Source organism: Cydia strobilella, chromosome 20 (assembly GCF_947568885.1).
Source record: "Cydia strobilella chromosome 20, ilCydStro3.1, whole genome shotgun sequence".
In the NCBI taxonomy this organism is placed as follows: domain Eukaryota; kingdom Metazoa; phylum Arthropoda; class Insecta; order Lepidoptera; family Tortricidae; genus Cydia; species Cydia strobilella.
This window is the reverse complement of record NC_086060.1, coordinates 12555988-12579751: the sequence shown is the minus strand read 5'-3', so window position 1 is coordinate 12579751 and position 23764 is coordinate 12555988. Positions and strand designations below refer to the sequence as shown.

At 37.5% G+C, this 23764-nt stretch overlaps 4 protein-coding genes across 5 annotated transcripts in view; 1 reads left to right on the top strand and 3 right to left on the bottom strand.

Moving 5' to 3' along the window:
* The window catches only part of LOC134750684 (mitoferrin), a 50446-nt gene extending 46566 nt beyond the window's left edge, over nucleotides 1-3880 (top strand). Inside the window, exon 8 of one of the 2 annotated variants that reach the window (XM_063685920.1) lies at nucleotides 724-3880. In XM_063685920.1, the coding sequence (XP_063541990.1) occupies nucleotides 724-834 (111 nt within the window). In that variant the 3' untranslated portion in view covers nucleotides 835-3880. The remainder of the gene's footprint in view (nucleotides 1-723) is intronic. The other variant, XM_063685921.1, reaches the window with a different exon arrangement.
* A 4026-nt stretch (nucleotides 3881-7906) lies between these two features.
* Nucleotides 7907-10636, bottom strand: LOC134750687 (uncharacterized). Its single transcript, XM_063685924.1, has 3 exons — nucleotides 10294-10636; nucleotides 9374-9562; nucleotides 7907-9235 (listed from the first exon to the last, which is right to left on the bottom strand). The coding sequence occupies exons 1-3, from the start codon at nucleotides 10519-10521 to the stop codon at nucleotides 8867-8869; spliced, it is 786 nt and encodes a 261-aa protein (XP_063541994.1). The 5' UTR covers nucleotides 10522-10636; the 3' UTR covers nucleotides 7907-8866.
* A 2964-nt stretch (nucleotides 10637-13600) lies between these two features.
* LOC134750686 (uncharacterized) lies at nucleotides 13601-15254 on the bottom strand. The gene is made up of 3 exons (XM_063685923.1): nucleotides 14891-15254; nucleotides 14139-14360; nucleotides 13601-13984 (listed from the first exon to the last, which is right to left on the bottom strand). The coding sequence occupies exons 1-3, from the start codon at nucleotides 15116-15118 to the stop codon at nucleotides 13634-13636; spliced, it is 801 nt and encodes a 266-aa protein (XP_063541993.1). The 5' UTR covers nucleotides 15119-15254; the 3' UTR covers nucleotides 13601-13633.
* Nucleotides 15255-17285: 2031 nt separating this feature from the next.
* Nucleotides 17286-23457, bottom strand: LOC134750800 (putative aminopeptidase W07G4.4). Its single transcript, XM_063686044.1, has 4 exons — nucleotides 23407-23457; nucleotides 20321-20442; nucleotides 18655-18826; nucleotides 17286-17444 (listed from the first exon to the last, which is right to left on the bottom strand). Exons 1-4 carry the CDS (start codon nucleotides 23455-23457, stop codon nucleotides 17286-17288), a joined length of 504 nt encoding a protein of 167 aa, XP_063542114.1.
* Nucleotides 23458-23764: the final 307 nt, after the last annotated feature.

Below are 23764 nucleotides of genomic sequence, written 5' to 3'. Positions count from 1 at the left end.
GGAATTGTGCATGCCTAAAAAAATATAAATGCCAGACAAATTAAATGCATAATTCGGGTAGAATTGCATGTAAGTATTTGGAAATTACACTATTGTTACGCAAAAAAAAAGTATATGAAACTGAAAACTAGTTCGAATGTGTACTTTGGTGCGTGGAGATAAGGTTCATAATTGAAACGGTGGTAGGGCGTTTAGGTGTAGGTATGGTTAGGTCGGGTCGGTTCGGCCACGGTGAACAAGATTACGTTTGAAATTACTTATATATTTTTAAATTTGATCGAGAATTGTATTCAAACAGTGGTATGCCTGGCTGTGGTGTATGCGCCTGCGCTTCGTGTCGTTTGCTTTTATAAAAAAATAAATAAAATAAAATAAAATTCATTTATTTCAGACATACATGGTCCATGTTTTGTTTGTTTATTTTGTCGTCGATTGATATAAAAATTAATAAGGATGAAATAAATACCAGTTAATTCATGTCATGTAACATATAGTTCAATTTTTAATTTATGACATACATATAGTCTCATCTCATCTCATCAAGTCATCAGAAGGAGCATATCACGCGTTAAGGAGACAAAACATTCGCCCGAGGCGTATTTGTAATGCATGAGAAATTAAGATCAAAGAAATGAGGCTCAACGGAGGAGGACAAAGTTTTGATCGGTTCATTTATTACACGCGATGTTATTTGTAAATAAAGTATTGTTATTGAACTTTCAGGAGACCCGCGAGGAGACCCACGCGGCGGGCGCTCCCGCAGCGCCCCTCGTCGGCGCCGCGCTGCGGCTCGCCGCCGCCGACGTCAGCCCCGCGCCGCTCACGCGCACGTAGCCATCCCCACCCCACCACACCCCCACCACCACCAACACCGACACAACACTCCATAGCCGACACGCCGGTTAAACTGACTACACTCCGCGTTTAAGCTAAAGATGCACGTTGGTGAATCATCTAATCTAATCTATTTGGAGATCCAACAGCTGTCACGTTAACATAAAAATTATAGTAGATACAGGAAGCCAATTATAGGAACTCACAATTTAATAAAAATCATTGGTGCATTTGGCACCGAAGACCCGATCTGGTAAAATTCCTAAATTTGTGTGGCGCCATATTTTTTGAAATACATTGAATACCAGGCCCAGTGCCCGCTAGGCGCTAATGGTTCAAAACCCACAACTCGAACATACAACCAGTCGTAATCGTTAATAGTTAACGTTAACGCCAATTAAAAAGCTAACAAATTAAAAATGACCACGTGATTTTTCATTTCCATCTGTGTTATTTCAGTATAATATTAATAATTGCCACAGTAGCTATTCCTCTAATCCCGACTTCGATCCTGATATAAAACAATATATTGTCACCACCAAACCTTCATCGTAAGTTATTTCTCCATAGTTGTCGCGGCGCTGTTGTTTTGTTTGAATTTGATATTCGTCTGTGATGTTGTTTTTTTAATGAAGTGTTAGTGTTTACGAATAAAATTATGTGGTGAGCGCTTGTTTAATGTGAGCTTGTAAGCCGATCGACACGCCGAATACAATGAAAAAACTATCACTTTTATTGGACTTATAAAATTCGGCTTCATTGATCGGTATTTTTAATTATGATCGATCAACTAAATTTTCGTATTCCTACGCTTGAAGGTGAGTGTACCTTAAGTTAGTATAAAGTAGAGACGAATACATAATAAGAACTGCTAATCGTCATACAAAATTGCACTCCTTAAAACATTATGAACGCTATGTAAACATTATGTTAAATAATATGTATTAAAAGTGTTGAAATTGCTTCAATTTAGGAAAAATCTTAATATATTTTGAAATGCAACTTGTATGAAGGTTAGTTGTATGTAGTTGTCTCTAGTATAAAATAAGCACGACGCCAGTATTAAGCATCGCCACTCTTTCACGTCATTCATAAAATGTTGTCATTTACTCACATTGAGCAAGTTATAACCCTTCGTAGCTGAAGACAAAATGACGTAAGCACCACTACATCTGTTACGCCATTTTGCCTTCAAATGCTGTGATGTTTGAACCTATATTATAATAAAGCTGTTTTATATATGCTTTTGCTATTTTCAAGTAGTTTAGCAACGCTTCAGAAGCGTTTTAAAACATTACGCGCGGTTGAAATTTAAATTTTACCTGCGCAATAAACGCCAGATCGAGTCAATTGAATTTGGACTATATTTTGTACGGCGGTAGGGCTAGAGTTGCGTGATACGGAACCGCTGGCGGTTTAATAGTTATCGCTATTTCATTAATTTTATTGGCACAAAGAACATTTAAAAAGGGTTTTACAGAAAAAAGTGTACCATTACTTTTTACCGAAAAACTAACAAATTTTGGGCAATTTTTAAATTACTCAGAATCACGACGACTATTGATTGATATTGATAAAAAAAATTGACCCAGTTTTCCATACCTACAATATTTTTAGAGGAGTAAGTTATCCTATAAAGGATCACTCAGTCGTGCGTCGTGCAAATCGTTTTAATACGTTTTTTTTATGTTTGACGCTCTTCACATACATTTTTGTAACAAGACTAGCAAAAATTTTGGGATATTTCAAAAAAGTAAATGGAAAGTACACTTTTTTTTAAAGCCTTAAACAAGAGGCGAGTAAAGTGGTGTGCAGCTCTAGTCGTGCCGCGACAGTGGGCGACCACTTTAAACGACACGAGTCGTCCGAGACGACGGATCGAAACAGCCGCAAGTGCCCGTCTACTAATTACTAATATATATAAATACGTTGTATAAATCAGTAAGTAAGCGAAGTGTACATAGTTCCAAGTGTTACCATGTAAAGTTAAATTCATTTGTTAGAGTTTAGTTGAGCGATTTGGGAAAAATGTCTCGTTAATGGTAAGCGGCGGCGAGTGAAACCGACAGTTTTCTTAGCCGATTTTTCCGAAAGGTCTATACTATGAAGAGAAGTAAATATTATCATTTATAATATATGAAAATATTCATAATACATCTGTCGGGATTTTGCCGCTTAAATAGTTGGTTGTGATACGGAAAATTTGATTAATAACTGTGCAAAGTCTACATTCTAGAGTAAAACGGCCCTATCATAAAAAACTTTAGAAGTGTACAAGTCGACAATAATGTTACGTTGTAGATAATGTGCTACATGCACAATTATTACATACATATCAGATCTACAAGTTTACAATCTTAAAAAAATTCCCACAACAACGCGTAATACAAAACATGGTGCTTATGTCAAATATAGATTTAATCCTACAATTTACATATTTGTTAAAAATAAATAATACAAATTTGTCGCCTACTATGTTTTCTGGTACACAAACTTGTTAAATCTACAATCTTGTCACTTGTAAATTGTAATTGTAAGTTTTTTGAAATAGGGCCCTGGTCTTTATGAATTTTCCATGGAAAATGACTAGTTTATGTAATATGGACTAGTGGCATCAGGACAGTAATATGTATATCAATTCCTAATACAAAATGTATGACTTCAAAAAGTAAAATTGTACACCACTTAAGAAATAAAATAGAATTTAACTAAATACCGTTACCATGTGTTACCTAAATTTGGTCAACGGCATCTAGTGAAGCATTTTTTTATTCTTGTTGGACTTTTCACATGTTATTTCCGTTCTCCGTGGCTGTAAGGATATTTGGTGATGGTTTAGGCACAAGGTATGTAATATTTGCCCTTTTCAAGACCCTTTCCACATTGAAATGGGGAATGTGCTTGAATAGGGACGCCGTTTATTTCATAAGGAATAATTTGTGATTCCGTGCTATTCAAAAAAAAGTTGGCTTGTAAAATCGTGATATTAAGCTCAGTTGTCTGGCAAAAAAGAGTAGAAATTAAAAAGTGGCAACACTGTAGTGTCGTCTCGTTTTTCTTAAGGGGCCCACTGATTATCAGTCCGCCGGACGATATCGGTCTGTCAGTTGTTCGGAACTGTCAAATTTTTGTTTTAACTGACAGGCCGATATCGTCCGGCGGACTGATAGTTAGTGGGCCCTTTTAGATTGGTTTGAAAGGGACGACACTACAGTGTTGCCACTTTTTAATTTCTACTCTTTTTTTCCAGACTGTAGTTCGTCACCAAATATATTATATGAAATCAATTATCATGCCATGTTTCGTTAAATAAATTACATTTAGGTAATTTGTGTCGCTTAACATCAAAACTCGGGTAAATCCATTCGACCCTCAGCAAATAACTACCCTATTACCTTTCCTTAATACCAAAATCGCATAATCAGACAGATGGATTTACCCGATTTTGAAGTTAAGCGACTCACTTTAGACAAGGCATCTTAGCACGGGATCTGGACTTTTGCACAACACAATATATTCATAATAATTGTTTTATTAGTTTTGCGTATGTGTATATGAGGGGCGTACACAGTGCGATGCTGTTTCGACTCAGTGAGATGTAGGCTAGGAACTAGAAGTCACAGTCGTGACGTCATTATTGACTACAATTATACACTTTACATTCTTTCACTGATTGCTATAATCTGCGCTTCCCTTCGCTTTCTTTAAACACAAATAATAACTAATCTGTAAGTTGCGTCTCATGTAAATGGCGAGATAGACTTCCTATATTTTGTATAAATCTGACCTTCGCTAATATTTACCTATCAAGCTCACTAATAATAAAAGCGGAAGGCTAAGCGTTGTACAAAATATAAGGGATTCTTGATAAGCGCCATCTGTAGCATTGGTAGACGCAACTTTTTATTGAGATTACCAGTCGTTATTATTAACTTGTCTTTGCGTAAATTTGTAAAAAAGCCAAATATACCTAGTCGGTTATAGCAATAGGTGAAACAATAATTTGTTAAAATGAATAAATAGTGTTAAAATGAAATTATAATAGTTAACATAGGTCGGGAGGGAACTCCTTATATTTTTGTTGGGACGCAATGTACATATTGGTTAGACACCGACATACTTATCTATAATATCCGTATATTTAAGAAATTACTTATTGTACATAGATTATCTACTAAACTTGTTAGAATATCGGTTTCTGAACGAGTGTGCAATGTAATTTGAACTTATTATAAGCGTGTTATAAAATTTCATTTAGCTATAGGCGTTTATAAAACGACCTTGTAGTAGTCGATATTTTTTATAATGGCAAATTTATTGTAACTTTGTCGAACAAAGTTGGACTGTGGCACTCGATGTAATTTACGCCAACATTTTAACAAATTAAATTCATTTTAGAAATTAAACTCAACTTCGTTGCACACTGTTCCTAAAGACAAAAAGACCTCTCCTATTTAAAAAAAAAATCGACGACATAACAATATTCCCCCACATCCCCTGCACTAGCAATATGGCGGCCATTTTGTTGTATACAGGGTGTCAGGTACTAACGCGAAAAACGAAACTTCCTTTATTCTGCCTCTCTATCGCTCCTGTATATTCAGGCAGGCAACGAAGTTTTGTGTTTCGCGGTAGGCCCTGTGAGTTTGGTGAGCGCGGTGCTAGCGGCGGGCAGGCTACTCCTGTCAAGTGTCATTCGGCTGTGTTTGTTATTTGATGACATGTCAGCGTTACGTTATGTAATGAAAGGTGCATTTACAGTGGGTCATTTATCTAATCCTTTCCAATCTTCACCGATAATCGCATGAGATTTTCGATACATTGCGGCTTTTGATCGATTGATTGAATTAAGTCTGTCAAAAAAGAGTAGAAATTAAAAAGTGGCAACACTGTAGTGTCGTCCCTTTCAAATTAATCTATGAAAAACGGGACGACACTACAGTGTTGCCACTTTTTAATTTCTACTCTTTTTTGCCAGACTACTCAGCCGGCAATCATCTAAAATTATCTAAAATTGCATGCCATTTGTTGCATCGTCTGTAGACGCCTTAATGTAGGGTTTGCCAGGCAACCGATTGATGCGGCGAATGACGCAGTGTCATTGCACTTTTATTCTCGGCATTTACTTTCTCATTTCATTTTACGATGGATCATTTATTAACTTAAGGCTTTTTTAACGTGTATTTATTTATAAAGATTTTTTTATTGTTGACCGATTTATACTTTTCAAGCATTAGCCAGACCGAAAGTCGGAATTAAACTATAGTCATTAAAACGTTTTAATATTTTTCAGTTCTATAAAGCTTACTATAAACTCTGTAGTCCTGTTGAAACTTTTTAAAAATATTTCAAAAAATAATTATGAAACCTAACGTAATTTAGTTTTTGACTTTTAAGTCTTTGTGAACCCGAAATTAAGTGCTGAGAATTTTCGTTAACTTTTATTATTAGGTCCTTAAATATTATTTTTGTTGAAATGGCGCCCGACCCGCCGTGAGGAATGAATTACTTGTATAATTGTTTCTGTACATTATAATTGTATTTGTTATATTTATGAGTTGTATTGTATTGTATAGCAGGTAAATTAAGCGTTGTAACGTAGATCCGTAGGCTATGGCCCTGTTACGTGAAAAGTGCAAATGTTTGAAAAAAAAAATGCAAATCGAAAATAGTAATAAACAGTTGGACAATAACCAGATGTTTTAATGTTTGCTTCATGATATCCTTCCCCGTCAAAAAAACTTGCTACGACTTATAAATTTGTTCTGACTCAGGTCAATTCGAACAGTGATATCAGACGACATACTGACACTTGTCCGGACGCTCCGGCTGTGGAATGAGCTCCCTTCAGAGGTTTTCCCGAGGGTCTACACCACGGTATGGGTTTCTTCAAAAAACCGGCCAAGTGCGAGTCGGACTCGCGTTCCAAGGGTTCCGTACATTACACAGTTTAAACAATGTATTTTCACATCACCGATTCGAAAAAGGGCTTTTTCTTCCCTGCTAGGAGGGATCAAAGTGGCACTTTTCTTCCCTACTAGGAGGGATCAAAGTAACACTTTTCTGTTATAGGACACTATTTTAACATTTTTTTTTGCGTATTATTTTTTTAGCATAAAAAATATTTTTAAACGTTATAATTACCTCATAGGTGATGTGAAAAGCAATATGTGTCGCATGGTAGCAAAATTATTTCCATCTTGGGCGTAAAACACTTGAATACCTCACTACGCTCAGGATTCTACTTTAGAACTTTAGATTCTATTATAGAATCCTTCGCTTCGTTTAGGATTCAATTGTACGCCCTCGCCGTAAATATATCATTTTGCTCCCTTGTGACACAATCTACTATTTTATGTAAATCGTGAGTGAAATGTCTAAAAAAACCCGTAGGGGTCGGATCAAAAACTAAGAATTAAGTCCGACTCACGCTTGACTGCACATTTCTAATACGTTTTCCTGTGATCTGTGAGGTAATTTTTTGCCTATTTTCTTGAATAACTTCTAAACTGTTCATCCTAAAATTATAAAAAAATATATATTTGAGATTTTCATGAGCTCTTTCATTTGATATTGTAACACGATATAGTTTGAAAAACTTTATTTTATAATTTTCTCATTTACCCCCCAAAAGTGGCCCCCGTGTTTAAAATTCATTTGTTTACGTTACATGTCCGTCTTTGGGTCACAAATTTAAATATGTGTACCAAATTTCAACTTAATTGGTCCAGTAGTTTCGGAGAAAATAGGCTGTGACAGACGGACAGACAGACAGACGAGTGATCCTATAAGAGTTCCGTTTTTTCCTTTTGAGGTACGGAACCCTAAAAAGGAGTAGTTTTTATAACTGTAGTTATTAAAAGGTCGGCAACGCGCATGTGTGGCTCGCATGTCGGTGACAGCTTACCATCAGGCCCGTATGCTTGTTTGCCACCGATGTGGTATAAAAAAAATATATTGGCGCGGGTGAGATGCGCGATAACTAAATAACATGAAACAAATATCATTCTGATGTCACAGTCTTGGAACAGTACTTGCCGACGTGACAGTGCAAATTAATAATAAATAATAATAATAATAAAGCCATTTATTCCATATTTCATATATAGTGAATTTTACAATTTTTTGTTAGTAAGTTGTAGTAAAAAAGAAAAGAAAATATGTAAGTTAGTATGTTAGTTTAGTCTTATGCTTAATGAAATATGGACCCCTTCTGGGTAAAGGCCTCCTCCATCCTCTTCCATGCCTCCCTGTCCTTGCTTAACTTAATCCAGTCGGCTCCTGTCACTTGTGTGATATCATTAGCCCACCGTGTTATTAGTCGACCAGCATTCCTTTTTCCAATGAGGGCTATCGTTTTTTTGCTCACCAGTTGGCGCCTCTGTTGATGGTGATCCAAAAGACTAAAGAACAGCTGTCAGTCATTGAAGTGACAAGTGACATTTCGAACTATGGAAAAGACCACCATCTACACTAGCGCCCCTAGCGGCGAATTCATACGCGTTAGCCCTCATTGGTCCCTTCCAACGTGTGGTTTCTATATTAAGCTTAATTTGCACTGACTATAGATAGAATAGACAGTGCAAATTAAGCTATCATAATTAATTTAAACTCTTTTCTACAAGGGATCTACATCTACTCGTAACCTTTCCTCCCGAAAATAATGACGATCGCTAGTCCCATTCTCACTGTCGTCGACATATGATTGTTTTATTTCAATATACAGACAAAAATAAGGCATACTCTGGATCCTGCCTTTTCGCCGAAAATTGTATTGCCGAATTTCACTTGCCAACCAACTTTTCGCATAAGTTTCATTTGACCGAATAACTTTTACCAAATAATTATTTCGCAACCATTTCATTTCCCAACCCCATAGTTGGGAAATGAAAATGACGTACTAGGTTGGGTTAGGTTAGGTTGGATTATGTAAAGTTGGGAAATGATTAGTTGGGTTTTAAATTTTTGGGAAAGATAGTTTGGGATATGAAAATTTGGCAAAAAAAAATCGGTAATGCATCAGTAACCCCATTTACTCATCATCATTAATAATATCATCATTGTCCTCCAGTTCCTCTTTCAAATAGTCAATCTCCTCATGCGCCTCCGGTGAGTCCGGTGAGGCTTGTCTATTATTCAAACTAATAGATGATTCTTCTGTTAATTTTCCCAAACTCCCAAAGAACAAGGTGTTGGATATCAGCTTCTGCGCTATGGTGCGCTGTGTCATGTCGAGCTGGTAGAGTTGTAACCCGATAGCTTTGCCATTGATTTCCCATTCTGTTTCCTTCTGGAGCAGCATCTGGCGGGCTGCATTTACGAATCTTTCCTGCTTTTGAAGAAGATTGTATATTCGCCGCTTTTTTTGTGTCGGCGGTGTTTCCGAGTCTTCCTCATCATCCTGCAAAGAAAGTCTTGTAATAAGAAAAAACATGTCTGGTACATCAGACGATTATTACTAGCTTGTTGGTTTACTTTCATTAGTAATATTTATTTTTACACAATAAATATTGGAAATTGCTAAATGTTTTCAAATTACCGTTCCCTTTGTAGATTCATCGTGTATCTCTGTTCTAAAATGTTCTCTCTTGTTCTTCGACAGCCTTGACATGGTGTATTCATAAATGTGTAACGTATCAACTGGATCAAGGAAACTATTAAAAATGTCAAAATACCATAATGTAGGTTTGTGAACTATGGCATCCCTGTTTCGTATGCTTTCAATGACCTGAAATAAAATGGGTTTATTATACAACAAAGCTTACACATTGACCATGGATGAACAAACAAAATTTTTTTTAGGGTTCCGAATTCAAAGAGTAAAAACGGGACCCTATTACTAAGACTCCACTGTCCGTCTGTCTGTCACCACTCACCAGGCTGTATCTCATGAACCGTGATAGCTAGACTGTTTAACTTTTCACAGATGTATTTCTGTTGCTGCTATAATAACAATAAATACTAAAAACAATAGATAATCGTATTGAACCCTTCGTGACTGATTCCCACTTGGCCTGTTTTTACACTCTCTCTTCTCTCTCTTTAGCCTTTTTCTACCCTTTGGGTGTAGGCCTCCTTCATTTTGCGCCATTCGTCGCGGTTCTGTGCGACTTGGAGCCACTGTTTCCCCAGTGGCAGTTTTTACACTGCTAAGCATTATATCACTGCAAAACCTCATCAGCATAATTCTATCCTAAACTAAAAATGGTCGCAGTGTTTTATCAGAGCTCTCAGGCCATCATCAGTCCATCATAAGACCAGCTTAATAGTTAGTACTTACTATACATATAAATATCATTGCACTGTCATTGAAGTTATATTTGCATGCTAGATTGGAGCTTAAATGGACAGCTCGATTATTGGGATAATGGTTTGTGAACTTAGCAACAGATACCATCTCACTTTCAATAAGTTGTTTCAGTGGATAAAAATTTAGTTGAAGAAAAAACATACAAGTACCTTTTTTCTTTCTCTGTTAAAAGTAGTCCTCATATTTGCAAGTCTATTCTTCATATCCACCAGATCCGCATTTTCATCAATTTTTTTATACTTTGCAAGTAGCTTTTCATAAGCTTCGGCGCGTAAAACCTTGCACGTTCGGTGCTGGTCCTGGGGATCCCATAACAACCTCGCTTTCCTGAATGCATCTATGAAATCTAACCACGTTTGTTTCACACTTTCACTCATTTCAACAGAAAATATTTATTCTGTATATTTAATAATCAAATCAAAATAAACATAATTGATTTTAGGTTATGCTGTCAATGTTTTTTTATGCTGTCAAACTTTTACACAACTCCACAGAATAAATATACTAAATATAGTTCGTCAAGGGACTGTCTCATTTCAAACATAGACAGAGAGAATTATACTATCTTTGTCTTACACTAGTACTAGCACCCAAAAGAAAAGGATGGGTATAGTTTTTTTTGTCCTTATTTACTGACAAGATTTGCTTGACCAGCTATAATAGAATTGACACTTCCAACCATCTTCCTACAAAACCATGGAGACTATATAAAGGAGCCAAATCTCTATATATGAAAAGTGTCCATCAAAAAACAGTAATTAGGAGGCGCCACCATACACCGAAATACTACCAAAAACAACCTACGTAATTTGGTCGGGTTATTTGTTGCCTTATATGGTTCATGTTATACTCATGTCCCAGAGCCTAACTAGCGCCACCGGAGAGATTAGGAACTATTATTTAAAGCTGAAAGCGGTCACTTTTGCAACAATTCTGCCATAAGAGATTGGCATCCTTTCTATCATGGAGACTGTATAAAGGAGCCAAATCTCTATGTGTGAAAAGTGTCCATCAAAAAACAGTAATTAGGCGGCGCCACCATACACCAAAATACTACCAAAAACAACCTACGTAATTTGGTCGGGTTATTTGTTTGCTTATATGGTTCATGTTATACTCATGTCCCAGAGCCTAACTAGCGCCACCGGAGAGTTTAGGAACTATTATTTAAAGCTTAACGCGGTCACTTTTACAACAATTCTGCCATAAGAGATTGCGATCCTTTCTATACCATCCATACTTTCTATACCATCCATCCTTATACAAAACCGAAGTTTGACAGCGATTCGGAACGAATCATTTTGTCCTTTTCTAATGTATGGCACTATCCCTTTCGGCTATTTAGGGTTTTTAATTTCAAGTAATTATCTTATAATTATGTAAATTATAGTTGGTCAAACCAAATTGGCAGTAAATAAGAACCAAAAAAACTACTCATCCTTTTCTTTTGGGTGCTAGTACTAGTGTAAGACAAAGATAGTATGATACTCTCTGTCTATGTTTGAAATGAGACAGTCCTTTGACAAACTATATGTGATTTATTTCTGTGATTATGTGGTTGTGCACGCAAAGGAACGTCAAGTTTTGCCAACCCTAATAATTACTCGTAAACACTTATGGGCTTATTACAACCATCCTGCCTGCCACTGGACGATGAAGGTCTGTCCGGACGGGGAAAATTCGCCAATCTGATTAAATTGTCCGATCAAATCAGAACGTGCGGTCGCACACCAATTTGGCTCGCCGAATTCGACCGCCGATTATGATCGATATTACCGATGATATGGGGTGTGAACGCAAGAATACCAATTTGTGACATTAGGATTCGCGTTTGGGGGCATTTATTTTAATTTAGAGCGCTCAAATATCACGATAAATTTAAAAACTGATTGAATCGGACAATTTAATCAGATTGGCGAAATATTGTTCCCGTCTGGACAGCCCTTCACTCTTGCAAGGGACGTTGTCCGTTTCACGAAATATCAATGAATATTTTTATCTCAGTCCGTCGGACGATATTGGCCTGTCAGAACAAAAATTTGACAGTTTCGAACAACTGACAGGCCGATATCGTCCGGCGGACCGAGGGGCTTATTACACTTTGCTAAATTTAGTGATTAACAAGAGGGACGCCGCTATACGTGAGACGCGATAAGAGATACATCCTATCGTTTCTCACGTCAATTGTAATTTTGATATAATGTGAAATTCAAACGTAATGTATATTGTTATATGAATAAATGACTATGACTATGACGTATAGCGGCGTCCCTCTTGTTAGTCACTAAATTAGGATAGTGTAACAAGTTAACAATATAATAACAACATTTCATCAAACATTGAACATTTTTGACAATTAAAGACAAAGTATTTTTTTGACATATAATTTTTTTATTTAACATCGCATGAAATGAATGATATTGTACAATACATTCAAACATAAAATGTTAAAAACTACTAAAACAATTAACTTAAGTAAGTTACGTTGAAATACAAATAAAACAGCGTAATGTAATAAAAGCGGCTTGACGGGGGCTTGCGTTATACTATACCTACTGTGTAAACGCTGGTTTTCAGATGTTTACATGTCAAATATTGCTAACGACGTTCTTATATTCGTGAAACGGAAAACGACCCTTGCAAGCAAAGCAAGTCATTAGGCCCGACGTCGGCTTCGATCGCAATTTTTTTTTTTTTTTTTTTTTAAACTTCTTTGCACAATACATGAAGAGTACAAATGGCGGACTTAATGCCAGAAGGCATTCTCTACCAGTCAACCATGGGCTAAACCGAAAGATCTAATTGGTGCAGGGTCAGAATACTGTTAGAATAAAATGGAAAAAAATAATAATAACACGAAAACTATATAATATTGTACATACATAAATAAATAAATATACATACATATATATAATCACGCCTATTTCCCGGAGGGGTAGGCAGAGACCACGGATTTCCACTTGCTACGATCCTGACATACCTCTTTCGCTTCCTTCACTTTCATAACATTCCTCATACACGCTCGCCGGTTTAGGGTGCTCTTGACCTGGCCTTTCTTCAGGATTTCCCCGATCTGATCAGAGAAAGTCCGCCGAGGTCTGCCCCTTCCAACTCCATAAATATACATACATAAATATATACCCATTGTGAAACATCATGAGGACGGCATTTGAACTTTCTCAAACAGATGCTTGCGCAACATGCGCTTGTAAGAGAATTTGTTCTGGGCCTGTCTAATAGTGAGAGGAAAATCATTTCACAACCGGATTGCCTGGATGGTGAAGGAATTCGACATGAAACCTTCGATTCGAGATCGGCGATTTATAATGAGGATACGCCCAAAGAAGTGATTTTAGTAAAGTTATCTAAAGACATTCTACAGACATTGCAAGATTAATATAATTATGTATCTCTTTTCGTCAACGTATCTAAAGATTTCTCGCCGGTCAGATGCAATGAAACAGAGACAGTAAAAGTCAAATATCACATTTATTCATCATCAATATCATCATATTCTAATTCCTCTTCCAAATAATCAATCTGCTCATGTATCTCCGGTGAGGCTTCTCTATTATTCAAATTAATAAATGATTCTTCTGTCAACTTCCCCAAACTCCCAAAGAACAAGGTGTCTGATATCAGCTTCTGCGCTATGGTGCGCTGTTTTGTATCAAGCTGGTAGACTTGTAACCCGATAGCTTTGCCGTTGATTTCCCATTCTTTTTCCTTCTGGTGCAGCATCTGGCTGGCTTTATCTACGAATCTTTCCTGCTTTTGAAGTAGATTGTATATCCTCCGCTTTTTTTGCGCCGCCGGTGTTTCCGAGCTTTCCTCATCTTCCTGTAGCGCAAAGAAAGTCTTGTATTAAAACATGTAAAATTTATGTGTCTGTAAACTGAGATAATTACTACTACCTTGCTGGTTTAACTTCCATCAATCATATTTATTTGCACCCAAATAAGTAATGCAAAAATACAAAATGTTTACAAATTACCATTCCCTTTGTAGATTCATTGTGTATCTCTGCTCTAAACCTTTCTCTCTCACTTCTTCTTGATGGCCTTGCAACTGACATAGTTTTTTTAAAATGTTTTAATGTATCGAATTTCATTCCTTCTGTATTTGGATTTGGATCAACAAAAGTATTAAACAAGTCAAAGTACCATAATGTAGGTTTGTAGACACATTCATTCCCGTTTTGTATGCTGTCGAGGACCTGAAACAAATAATTTATAGTCTGTCAAACAACGTGGTCAGAAGAAGAAGGCGCAAAATTCAAATTTTCTATCGGACTATAACCCTTCACGCTGACATTTTTTAAATTTGTCGCTTTTTTCTACTGAGGGAAATGGCTTGACAGACTATATTTAATGGACATGGATTATATGTAACTGGAATACATATAAAAAGAAAAACTGCCATTTCTCCAACGAAAAACGCCACTTTAGTAGATTATAACTATTATCATATAATAAGCGAATATTGTTGTATGAATATGTCCATTACAAACATGTGTAACATACTTGCTCCAGAGACCTTTTTTTTAGAAGCCCACAACTACATTTTGGATTTTGTGATATTTTGGCTGCAGTCTATAACTGTTGTAGGTACGCACAGTTTATATATGTAATGGTATTAAGAGTACATACTATATGATAATTATACACACACACATTTGATGGCACGCATAATACGGTTTGATAGTGAGTTAAGTATCAGTAAATACTTAGTTATTTATACAATTACCTTTTTTCTTTCTCTGTGAAATGTAGTCCTCATATTTGCAAGTTTGTGTTTCATATCCTCCAGCGACGCATTTTCATAAATATTTTGATACTCTTCAAGTAACTTTTCATAAGCTTCTGCGCGTAGTCCCTTGTTGTTTCTGTTCTCGTGCTTAGGATCCCATAATAACCTCGCTTCTATGTACGACTTTACGAAATCTATCCACGTTTGTTTCACTTTTTCACTCATTTCAACAAAAAAATATTTATCTGTTAATAATCAAATCAAATCAAAATAAACATTAAGTTTAGGTTATGCTGTCAAACTGGAGGTACAACACAACTCTCGATAAAACAACACGATCTAGGAAGCAACCCAACTCAATGTACAATTTTATTCTTACAAAATGGCTCCGGCCTCTGTGACGCTTACGATTTACCAACTGCAAGAATACTGCGGTGAAATTTGGAACTAATTCCTTATCATACGTCTGTTGAACAAACGCGCGACATTAGCGCCACAGTTGCCCGTAATCAATAATATTGTAAATCATATGGTAAAGTCGAGACAATCTGATTAACAGAGCTCGAACAATTCATGCGGATGACGTAAAAATGTCGTAATTTTGCACACAGGTGATGTTTGTATTTAATTGTTCAACTGAATGACAATGAATGAATGAATGAATATTCTTTATTTCAGACCGGGTCCATATCCATATGGGGCATTTTCTATGAAAAGGGACCTTATTGTCGATAGCGCTTACGCCGCACAGCGTCGCGCGGCATCCAAAGGATTGAATTTGTAGCTGAGTGAGGACTTTTTAGCACAATTCTGGTCTATAAAGGGGCCCACTGACTATCAGTTCGCCGGACGATATCGGCCTGTCAGTTAGAATAAAAATTTGACAGTTCCGAACAACTGACAGGCTGATATCGTCCGGCGGACTGATAGTCAGTGGGCCCCTTTACTCTAAATGAATCAATGTTTTGTGTTATTTTTTGTGCTAATATATATTTCTTATTCTTATTTATATCGGAGCATCGTTTATAATGGCGTAAGCGCCATCGACAATAAGGTCCCTTTTTATAGGAAATACCACATATACATTTGAATTATACATGAATTATAACATTAGTTAACATTAATATTATAGTAATATGTTTGTCTATACTTCATGAAATGAAAGGCAGATTTAAAATGTATAATTTTATTAAAAGATGAAAAAGTTATAGATACATGAACATTATTATGATATATTGTACTTCTTAACAATATTATGCTTTATTATGCATTAGTTCATCGTGTAAAAATTGACATCTCATACAAGGTGTACCTAGCCACTGGACAAATGTTTTTATGTAAAACGTAATTATTTATGTTGAATTAAGGGTCAGTTGGGCCAATGCGTTTCAAAATTTGCTCGGATGAACAAATGTGTCATATGGTACAACTTTTGCCGCTTTTGCACTCGCTCTATATTCTGTAATATGGGGTGAACCTTTAGCCAAATTTTGCAGTGTCGCGTGTTCGAAACAACCCCGAAATCGCAAAAAAATTTGCTCTCCCATAGAAAACATCGACATTCGATCAGACAAAATTAAACAAACAATCAACATGGAAACAGTTAATTTTTTCGCGATTTCGTGGTGAATTCCGTAGTAAAAACGCGACCTATACACGGTGGCTAAAAAATAAGTGCATTCCCATTACCGGGGAGGTTTACTGAGCAACTTTTACTATGGGACCAAACCCGATATCGCAAAAAAAAAAATTTGGGTGTTTCATACATTCCGGCTCGTCTATTTTCTACGGGAGGGTAAATTATTTTTTTGCGATTTCGTGGTCGGTCTCATAGTACAATTCGCTCAGTATAATCCCAAAACCTCCCCGGCAACGGGAATGCACATATTTTTTGGCCACCCTGTATATTGAAAAAAACACCAGACGATCGGTTCAGCAGCCGAGCTTGTATAATAGAGCGGGATTTACATTACGAAACTAGTGGCGTGAAATTAATGTCGTCACAGTAGTTTTACCAACAGTTTCACGCGTAATGTATAACTTTCGTAATGCACTAATTTCATAATGGAAATCCCGCTTAAGCGAGCGGCCCCCTAGGCTACGGACGGTATAGAAAGGATGCCAATCTCTTAAGGCAGAATTGTTGCAAAAGTGATCGCTTTCAGCTTTAAATAATAGTTCCTAATCTCTCCGGTGGCGCTAGTTAGGCTCTGGGACATAAGGCAATAACCCGACCAAATTACGTAGGTTGTTTTTGGTAGTATTTCGGTGTACGGTGGCGCCGCCTAATTACTGTTTTTTGATGGACACTTTTCATACATAGAGATTTGGCTCCTTTATATAGTCTCCACGGCCTAGGCTCCTAGTCGATGTGAGTGGTTCACACAGTGGTTCAGCAGCCGAGCAGCTTGTAGTGCGCGGCGAGCGCGAGCAGCGGCGCGGCGGTGGGGGGGAGGGGGAGGGAGCCCGCCGCGCCCGCCACGTCCACGTGCGAGTACGGCACCCCGCCCGCCGCCAGCCCCGACACCAGCAGCAGGAAGCCGGCCGGACCCTGCCGACAACAACAACACCATTCTAAAGGCTGACGAAACTGGCATCATACATGAGAGAGATCGAGAACATTATCTGCACTCTACTTTTTATTTCTTTTTTTTTTATTATTTATTAAGAAACAAACAGTCTTATAAAACAGATGAGTATTTAAAGTAACGTTTTTCTGGCAATAGACCTATAGTTTCCTATATGTAAACGACTATTAATAAAAACTTATTACTAAGTACAGATGACAAACAATACATGCATATTGTACATATAGTCCGACAAGAAATTTTAAATTATTTCGAATACGAGGAAAGTAAAATGAACGTGTTTTTTTAAAAACATGACTAAGTATACATTTTTATAGTATTTCTTGAGAGTACTTTTAATTAACGATTCGGGCAAAAGTATCGTTATTTATGAAATGAATAGTTAAATATCAGAATGGAAATTGTATAAAAAATCCATTTAAACTCAAATTTAAATTACTTATAGTAAAAAAATTAAAACAATCGTATTTCGAACGTAAAATGCTCTAGTGCAGACGCGTATCATTTTCTGCACACCTTTTAGAACAACGATGACCCTCTTTCAGAGCATGAGAAATGTAAAATACATTAAATATTAGGGTGGTTTATATTTCCGAATTTTCAACTTTCATATGATTTCGCCGAAACTCTCGTTCTCACTGATAAAGAAATGTTATATGCCATTAAAATCGGTCAATATTTAGAGGTTGCACATCAATAAAGATATCTCAAATAACCAACGACTACTGCGGAGGGTAGAAAGAGCTTTAAGCGGCTACCATCAAAGTGGGTATTGTGATACTGAACCTTCTACATATAAATAATATTTAAAATCAGTAGTAAACTTGGGTTTTGGTTATTTGATAAATGTTCTAGTTAAGATTTTTCAGTTTTTGTACCTTTTTTCAAAGGAAAAGTGCTTTTATCGTGTTTTAGACGTAAAATTCAGATTTATCACTCGGTTTTAGTATCAGTTCATTATATTTGTCAGTTTACAAGATAGTTAATTTTCACGCCCTCACTCTACCTTTTCAATTTGTGCAACCCTTAAATATTATTTGATTCCTTTTAAATTTGAAAAAGTTTTTAGGAGACTCGATTGGTGAGAATCAGGAAAAATATCACAACTTTTTTTCCTCCATACAAAACTGAAACACCCTATTAAATATGAATAGTGAACATTTACACACGTACCTGGTGGCCACGGTTGGTCTGTGTGGAGGGCTGGTTGTTGGCCTGGTGGACGTGATCCCCCGGGCAGAGTCCGCGGTGGAAGGCCAGGTCCTCGCGCCTGATAGTGGACACCTCCACCATGTCGGCGATGGTCTCGCCAGAGGCTCGGAAAGCTTCCGCGTGGCCTTTAGCCCTAAATAAGAAAAATTGTTATTTCAGATTGCATTTAAGTTACGTTAAAGCATTACGTATTGGAGCGCGTCCTGTACATCTAGCTCCGCCGAACTTGTATTGGAGCGCGTCCTGTACATCTAGCTCCGTCGGACTCGTATCGGAGCGCGTCCTGTACATCTAGCTCCGCCGAACTTGTATTGGAGCGCGTCCTGTACATCTAGCTCCGCCGGACTCGTATCGGAGCGCGTCCTGTACATCTAACTCCGCCGGACTCGTATTGGAGCGCGTCCTGTACATTTAGCTCCGCCGGACTCGTATTGGAGCGCGTCCTGTACATCTAGCTCCGCCGGACTCGTATTGGAGCGCGTCCTGTACATCTAGCTCCGTCGGACTCGTATCGGAGCGTGTCCTGTACATCTAGCTCCGCCGGACTCGTATTGGAGCGCGTCCTGTACATCTAGCTCCGCCGGACTCGTATTGGAGCGCGTCCTGTACATCTAGCTCCGTCGGACTCGTATCGGAGCGCGTCCTGTACATCTAGCTCCGCCGGACTCGTATTGGAGCGCGTCCTGTACATCTAGCTCCGCCGGACTCGTATTGGAGCGCGTCCCGTACATCTAGCTCCGCCGGACTCGTATTGGAGCGCGTCCCGTACTTCTAGCTCCGCCGGACTCGTATTGGAGCGCGTCCCGTACATCTAGCACCGCCGGACTCGTATTGGAGCGCGTCCTGTACATCTAGCTTCGCCGAACTCGTATTGGAGCGCGTCCTGTACATCTAGCTCCGCCGAACTCGTATTGGAGCGCGTCCTGTACATCTAGCTCCGCCGGACTCGTATTGGAGCGCGTCCTGTACATCTAGCTCCGCCGGACTCGTATTGGAGCGCGTCCCGTACATCTAGCTCCGCCGGACTCGTATTGGAGCGCGTCCCGTACATCTAGCTCCGCCGGACTCGTATTGGAGCGGGTCCTGTACATCTAGCTCCGCCGGACTCGTATTGGAGCGCGTCCCGTACATCTAGCTCCGCCGGACTCGTATTGGAGCGCGTCCCGTACATCTAGCTCCGCCGGACTCGTATTGGAGCGCGTCCCGTACATCTAGCTCCGCCGGACTCGTATTGGAGCGGGTCCTGTACATCTAGCTTCGCCGGACTCGTTTAGTGTGAGGGCACCGAGGGCGCCAGGCAATGGAGCGCGCCGTTGGACGTAATAATTTACAATCAAATTAAAATTTTGCTAATATTTCTAACAACAAGAGAGTATTTTTAGAACATGAAGCTTTTTGTTAAATTAGGTTTTAAGAATCAATTATATAAACTCATTTGAGTCTGGGGTACCTGCAAGACAGGCAGATCCTAGTGTATATTCTAGTGTGTTTGTGATCTGAATTATATATTTCTTAGCCGAGGTACCTACATCTTGTCAATTGTACTTATTTAGGTTAATTTAGATTTGGCGTACATACAAAAAGTTTTTGAAATTTGTTAAGTTTTTTTTATAATTAGTTATGGTACCTTGCAGCATGGTTGTCCATCACGATAGTGTAGGCGGGCCCCACGGCGCGCACGGCGTGCCCGGTGAGCGTGGCCACGGTGTACACGTGCGGGTTGCGCGCTGACTCCGCTCGTTCGCGCATCTGAAAATAGATTTTTTGTTTTCAATTCAAGCCATCTCGGAAATCCCCTTTTCTTCCACGAATTAATAAACTAGTGGATGTGAAATGACTCCTATTTAGTATGAAAACTAGTGTCGCTAAACTCACACATTCATAGCCACGTTAAAATACGTCACACACTTATAAAATTGCTCTGATTCGTAGCAACTTTCCATACCAAAAGGTTATTACCGGTGGACATTTCTCGAACGAATATCAACTGTAGGCTACATGAGTGACGGTTTAAAATATAATGTCAAAGCTATATGACATACGACTCTTTCATTATCTCATTCATCTCACAAAAGCTCGCTCAACGTTCACCTAATACAACTACTCAACACCAGATGGCGTTATTTTATATAATTTTAAAATCACTTACTTATTACAGGCGAGAAAAGGGCTAAAAAACCAGTATAAGTAAGGTCTAATTACGCATGGTTTGTTACGGATCTCACGGTCACGTTACACTGGTGTTTTCGAGATCTCTACACGCCTGCGAGTAGCTAACCGTTGGAACTTCTTTCCATTCGACGATATAGGGAGGGGACAGTGTAATCGGAGTGTTTTATCGATATTTGTGGGTTCAGTTAGGTATTGATATTTCATTACTGTATGTTTTAACACATTTAGACGATACTTTATTTATGATTATAATATAGGTAGTGATAATCGTGATTGTATGAAAAATAATATGTAGTACAGTACAACAAATATCTAACTAGAAATTTGTTTCTTATTAATTGACCGACTAGGTTGTTAATGTGAACATTAAATATATCTTAGTCAAACAGATAAAATCATAGTTCTTTAAAGGTCTATTAACTCGGTATTGCTGTTATTTTGTAATCACAAATCTGCAATTACTTACTTACTTACTTAAGTAAGTATTCGTCTTTAACAATATATTTACTTGTAGCAGCATTTAAGGTCAATCTAGACGGGACAACCTGATTAAATTGTCAAATTAATTGTATGGTGTGAAAGCATACATGAAACTGGCTCATCGATCCCACTTGATTTGATTGTAAGATTGTGACCTATCAAATCAGGAAGGGGGGGCGGCAAAATTCCAATATTTGACGCTAGTTTGCGTGGTACGGAACACTTTTTATTAATTTAGTGAGCCCGAATGTCACTAATAATTACTAAATTAGTAACTAAGTTTTAGGCGTGTGGACGCTAGATGAGATGTATGGCAATTTTATCCCCAGAAATCTTTCTCTAAGAAATGCTCCTAGCATATGGTGCTATATTCTTGCCCAGTAGCATTGATCCATTTATTTTTAATATCGGCATCTTGTGGTAACCTACAATAATTAATAATAATTAATAAACGTAAAGAATAGTGACAAAGGATTGTGAACTCTAAGTTCTAACTGATAAAATATAAATTTACTTAACGAACATCGTAAATAATGCAAAATAAACAGATTTTTCGTATTTATCGGATTATATTTAAATAAATAACCACCGGTGATAGGAAATACCTCCACGTGAAAGATTTTTTAAACCGCTGTGATTTCTGCAGCTTAATACTGCACAATACGGCATTTTAAATTTAATTATCAATTTTTGTTAGACGAGCGTACGTACGACGTGAATGTCATTCGAGCATGAAGTTTACACAACAACTGAGCATAGTCTGTGCATAAAGTGAGTCGGTCGCTACTAACTGTCGGATAGACGGGAACGCCCACTTGCCATCTCCATCCTACTCCGTGTTTTCTTCGGACAAAAATGGGTTTTCATAGGAGCATTTGAAATTGTATGAGATTTTTTTCCGCTGCAGTCTTACGGTGTCATACATTATACAGATGTTTCTTCAAGTTTCAAGTTGTTTATTCGCATTCACGTCATAGTCATACATTTATTTAACAAAAAATACAGGTATTGTGTGTGAAATATGCCTTAAAACTAAAATTATAATTATTAAAAACTTAGTGAGATCATAATATAATAAGCCTATATCTTAAATATTATCAAAAATTTCATCCACGGTGTAAAAGCAACCTCTCAATAAAAATCTTATCAATTCTTTATGAAACACCGAGTGATCCGTAATGATTCTTAGTTCAGTAGGCAATCAGTTATAAAGGCTTATGGCTTGATGACCAGCGAAGTGCGCAGCAACCTCGACTCTACAACAATAAATGTTTCTGATTTCCGATTTCTAGGACAAAACTTAACTTTCATATTTTTGGTGCGCGTAAGTAAGCGTCCATATTGCTCTTCACAAGACTCGTTCTTAAGGGGATCCCATGCCCCAATGACCTTCGATTTGAATCCCTTAGTTTTCTAATGTTTTTTGTAGCTTATCATATTAACAGCAACGGATTTTAGCAATATAGTATCCCATATTTACTTCAAAGTTCATTGTTTTCGAAATATTTGGCATCAAAGTTGAACAATTTTAGGCCAAAAAACTGGTTTTCTGGCCATAACTTTTGTGTTAATTAGTTTAAAATTAAAACCTTAGACAAATTTTTAGAGACGTCTAAGACAAACCCAAATATGTAGATTTCGTATAAGTAAGATCTTTCACAGCAATCGAGATACGAAAAAAGTGTTTTTTTAGACAATGTTTAAAACAATCATAAATAAATAAGTATTAATTTTTTTCACAATCCGGTAGACAAAAATGGAGATAAAAGATTGAAGAACCGATAGCCGCTTGTCTTATAATTCTATTAAATTAAAATTTATTAGAATTAAAATAGATACAAGTTTAAACTGGAAATCACATATCGAAAATATAAAATCTAAATTATCGAGCTTTATATACGCGTTGAGTGTGCTTAAGGTCAACACTAACTTGGAGACCGCCCTGTCAGCATATTTTGCGTTTGCGCACGCAAGGCTCCAGTACGGTGTGATTCTGTGGGGGGCCAGCACTGATGTCAATCAACTATTCCTAATGCAGAAAAAATGTATTCGCATACTTACCAACACGCATATACCAGATAGTTGTCGACCGCACTTCGCTGCATTAAACATTCTCACGTTACCCTCTATATATATTATGGAAGCGGCACTCTTTGTTAGGAACAATTCGCATCTATTCACAAAAAAAGTTGTTAACTCGCAAAGAAGGCAAAATAATAAAATTGAAATACAACTACCCCCAACAAAATTAGAAATGTTTAAAAAAGGCCCTTATTACCGATGCATACTTGTAGCAAACAAACTTCCCGAAAAAATTATAAACGAAATCGAAGACAATGTGTTCAAGAGGGAACTAAAAAATTTGCTTCTCAAAAAATGCTATTATTCCATAGACGAGTACCTGAATGATGAATCTTTG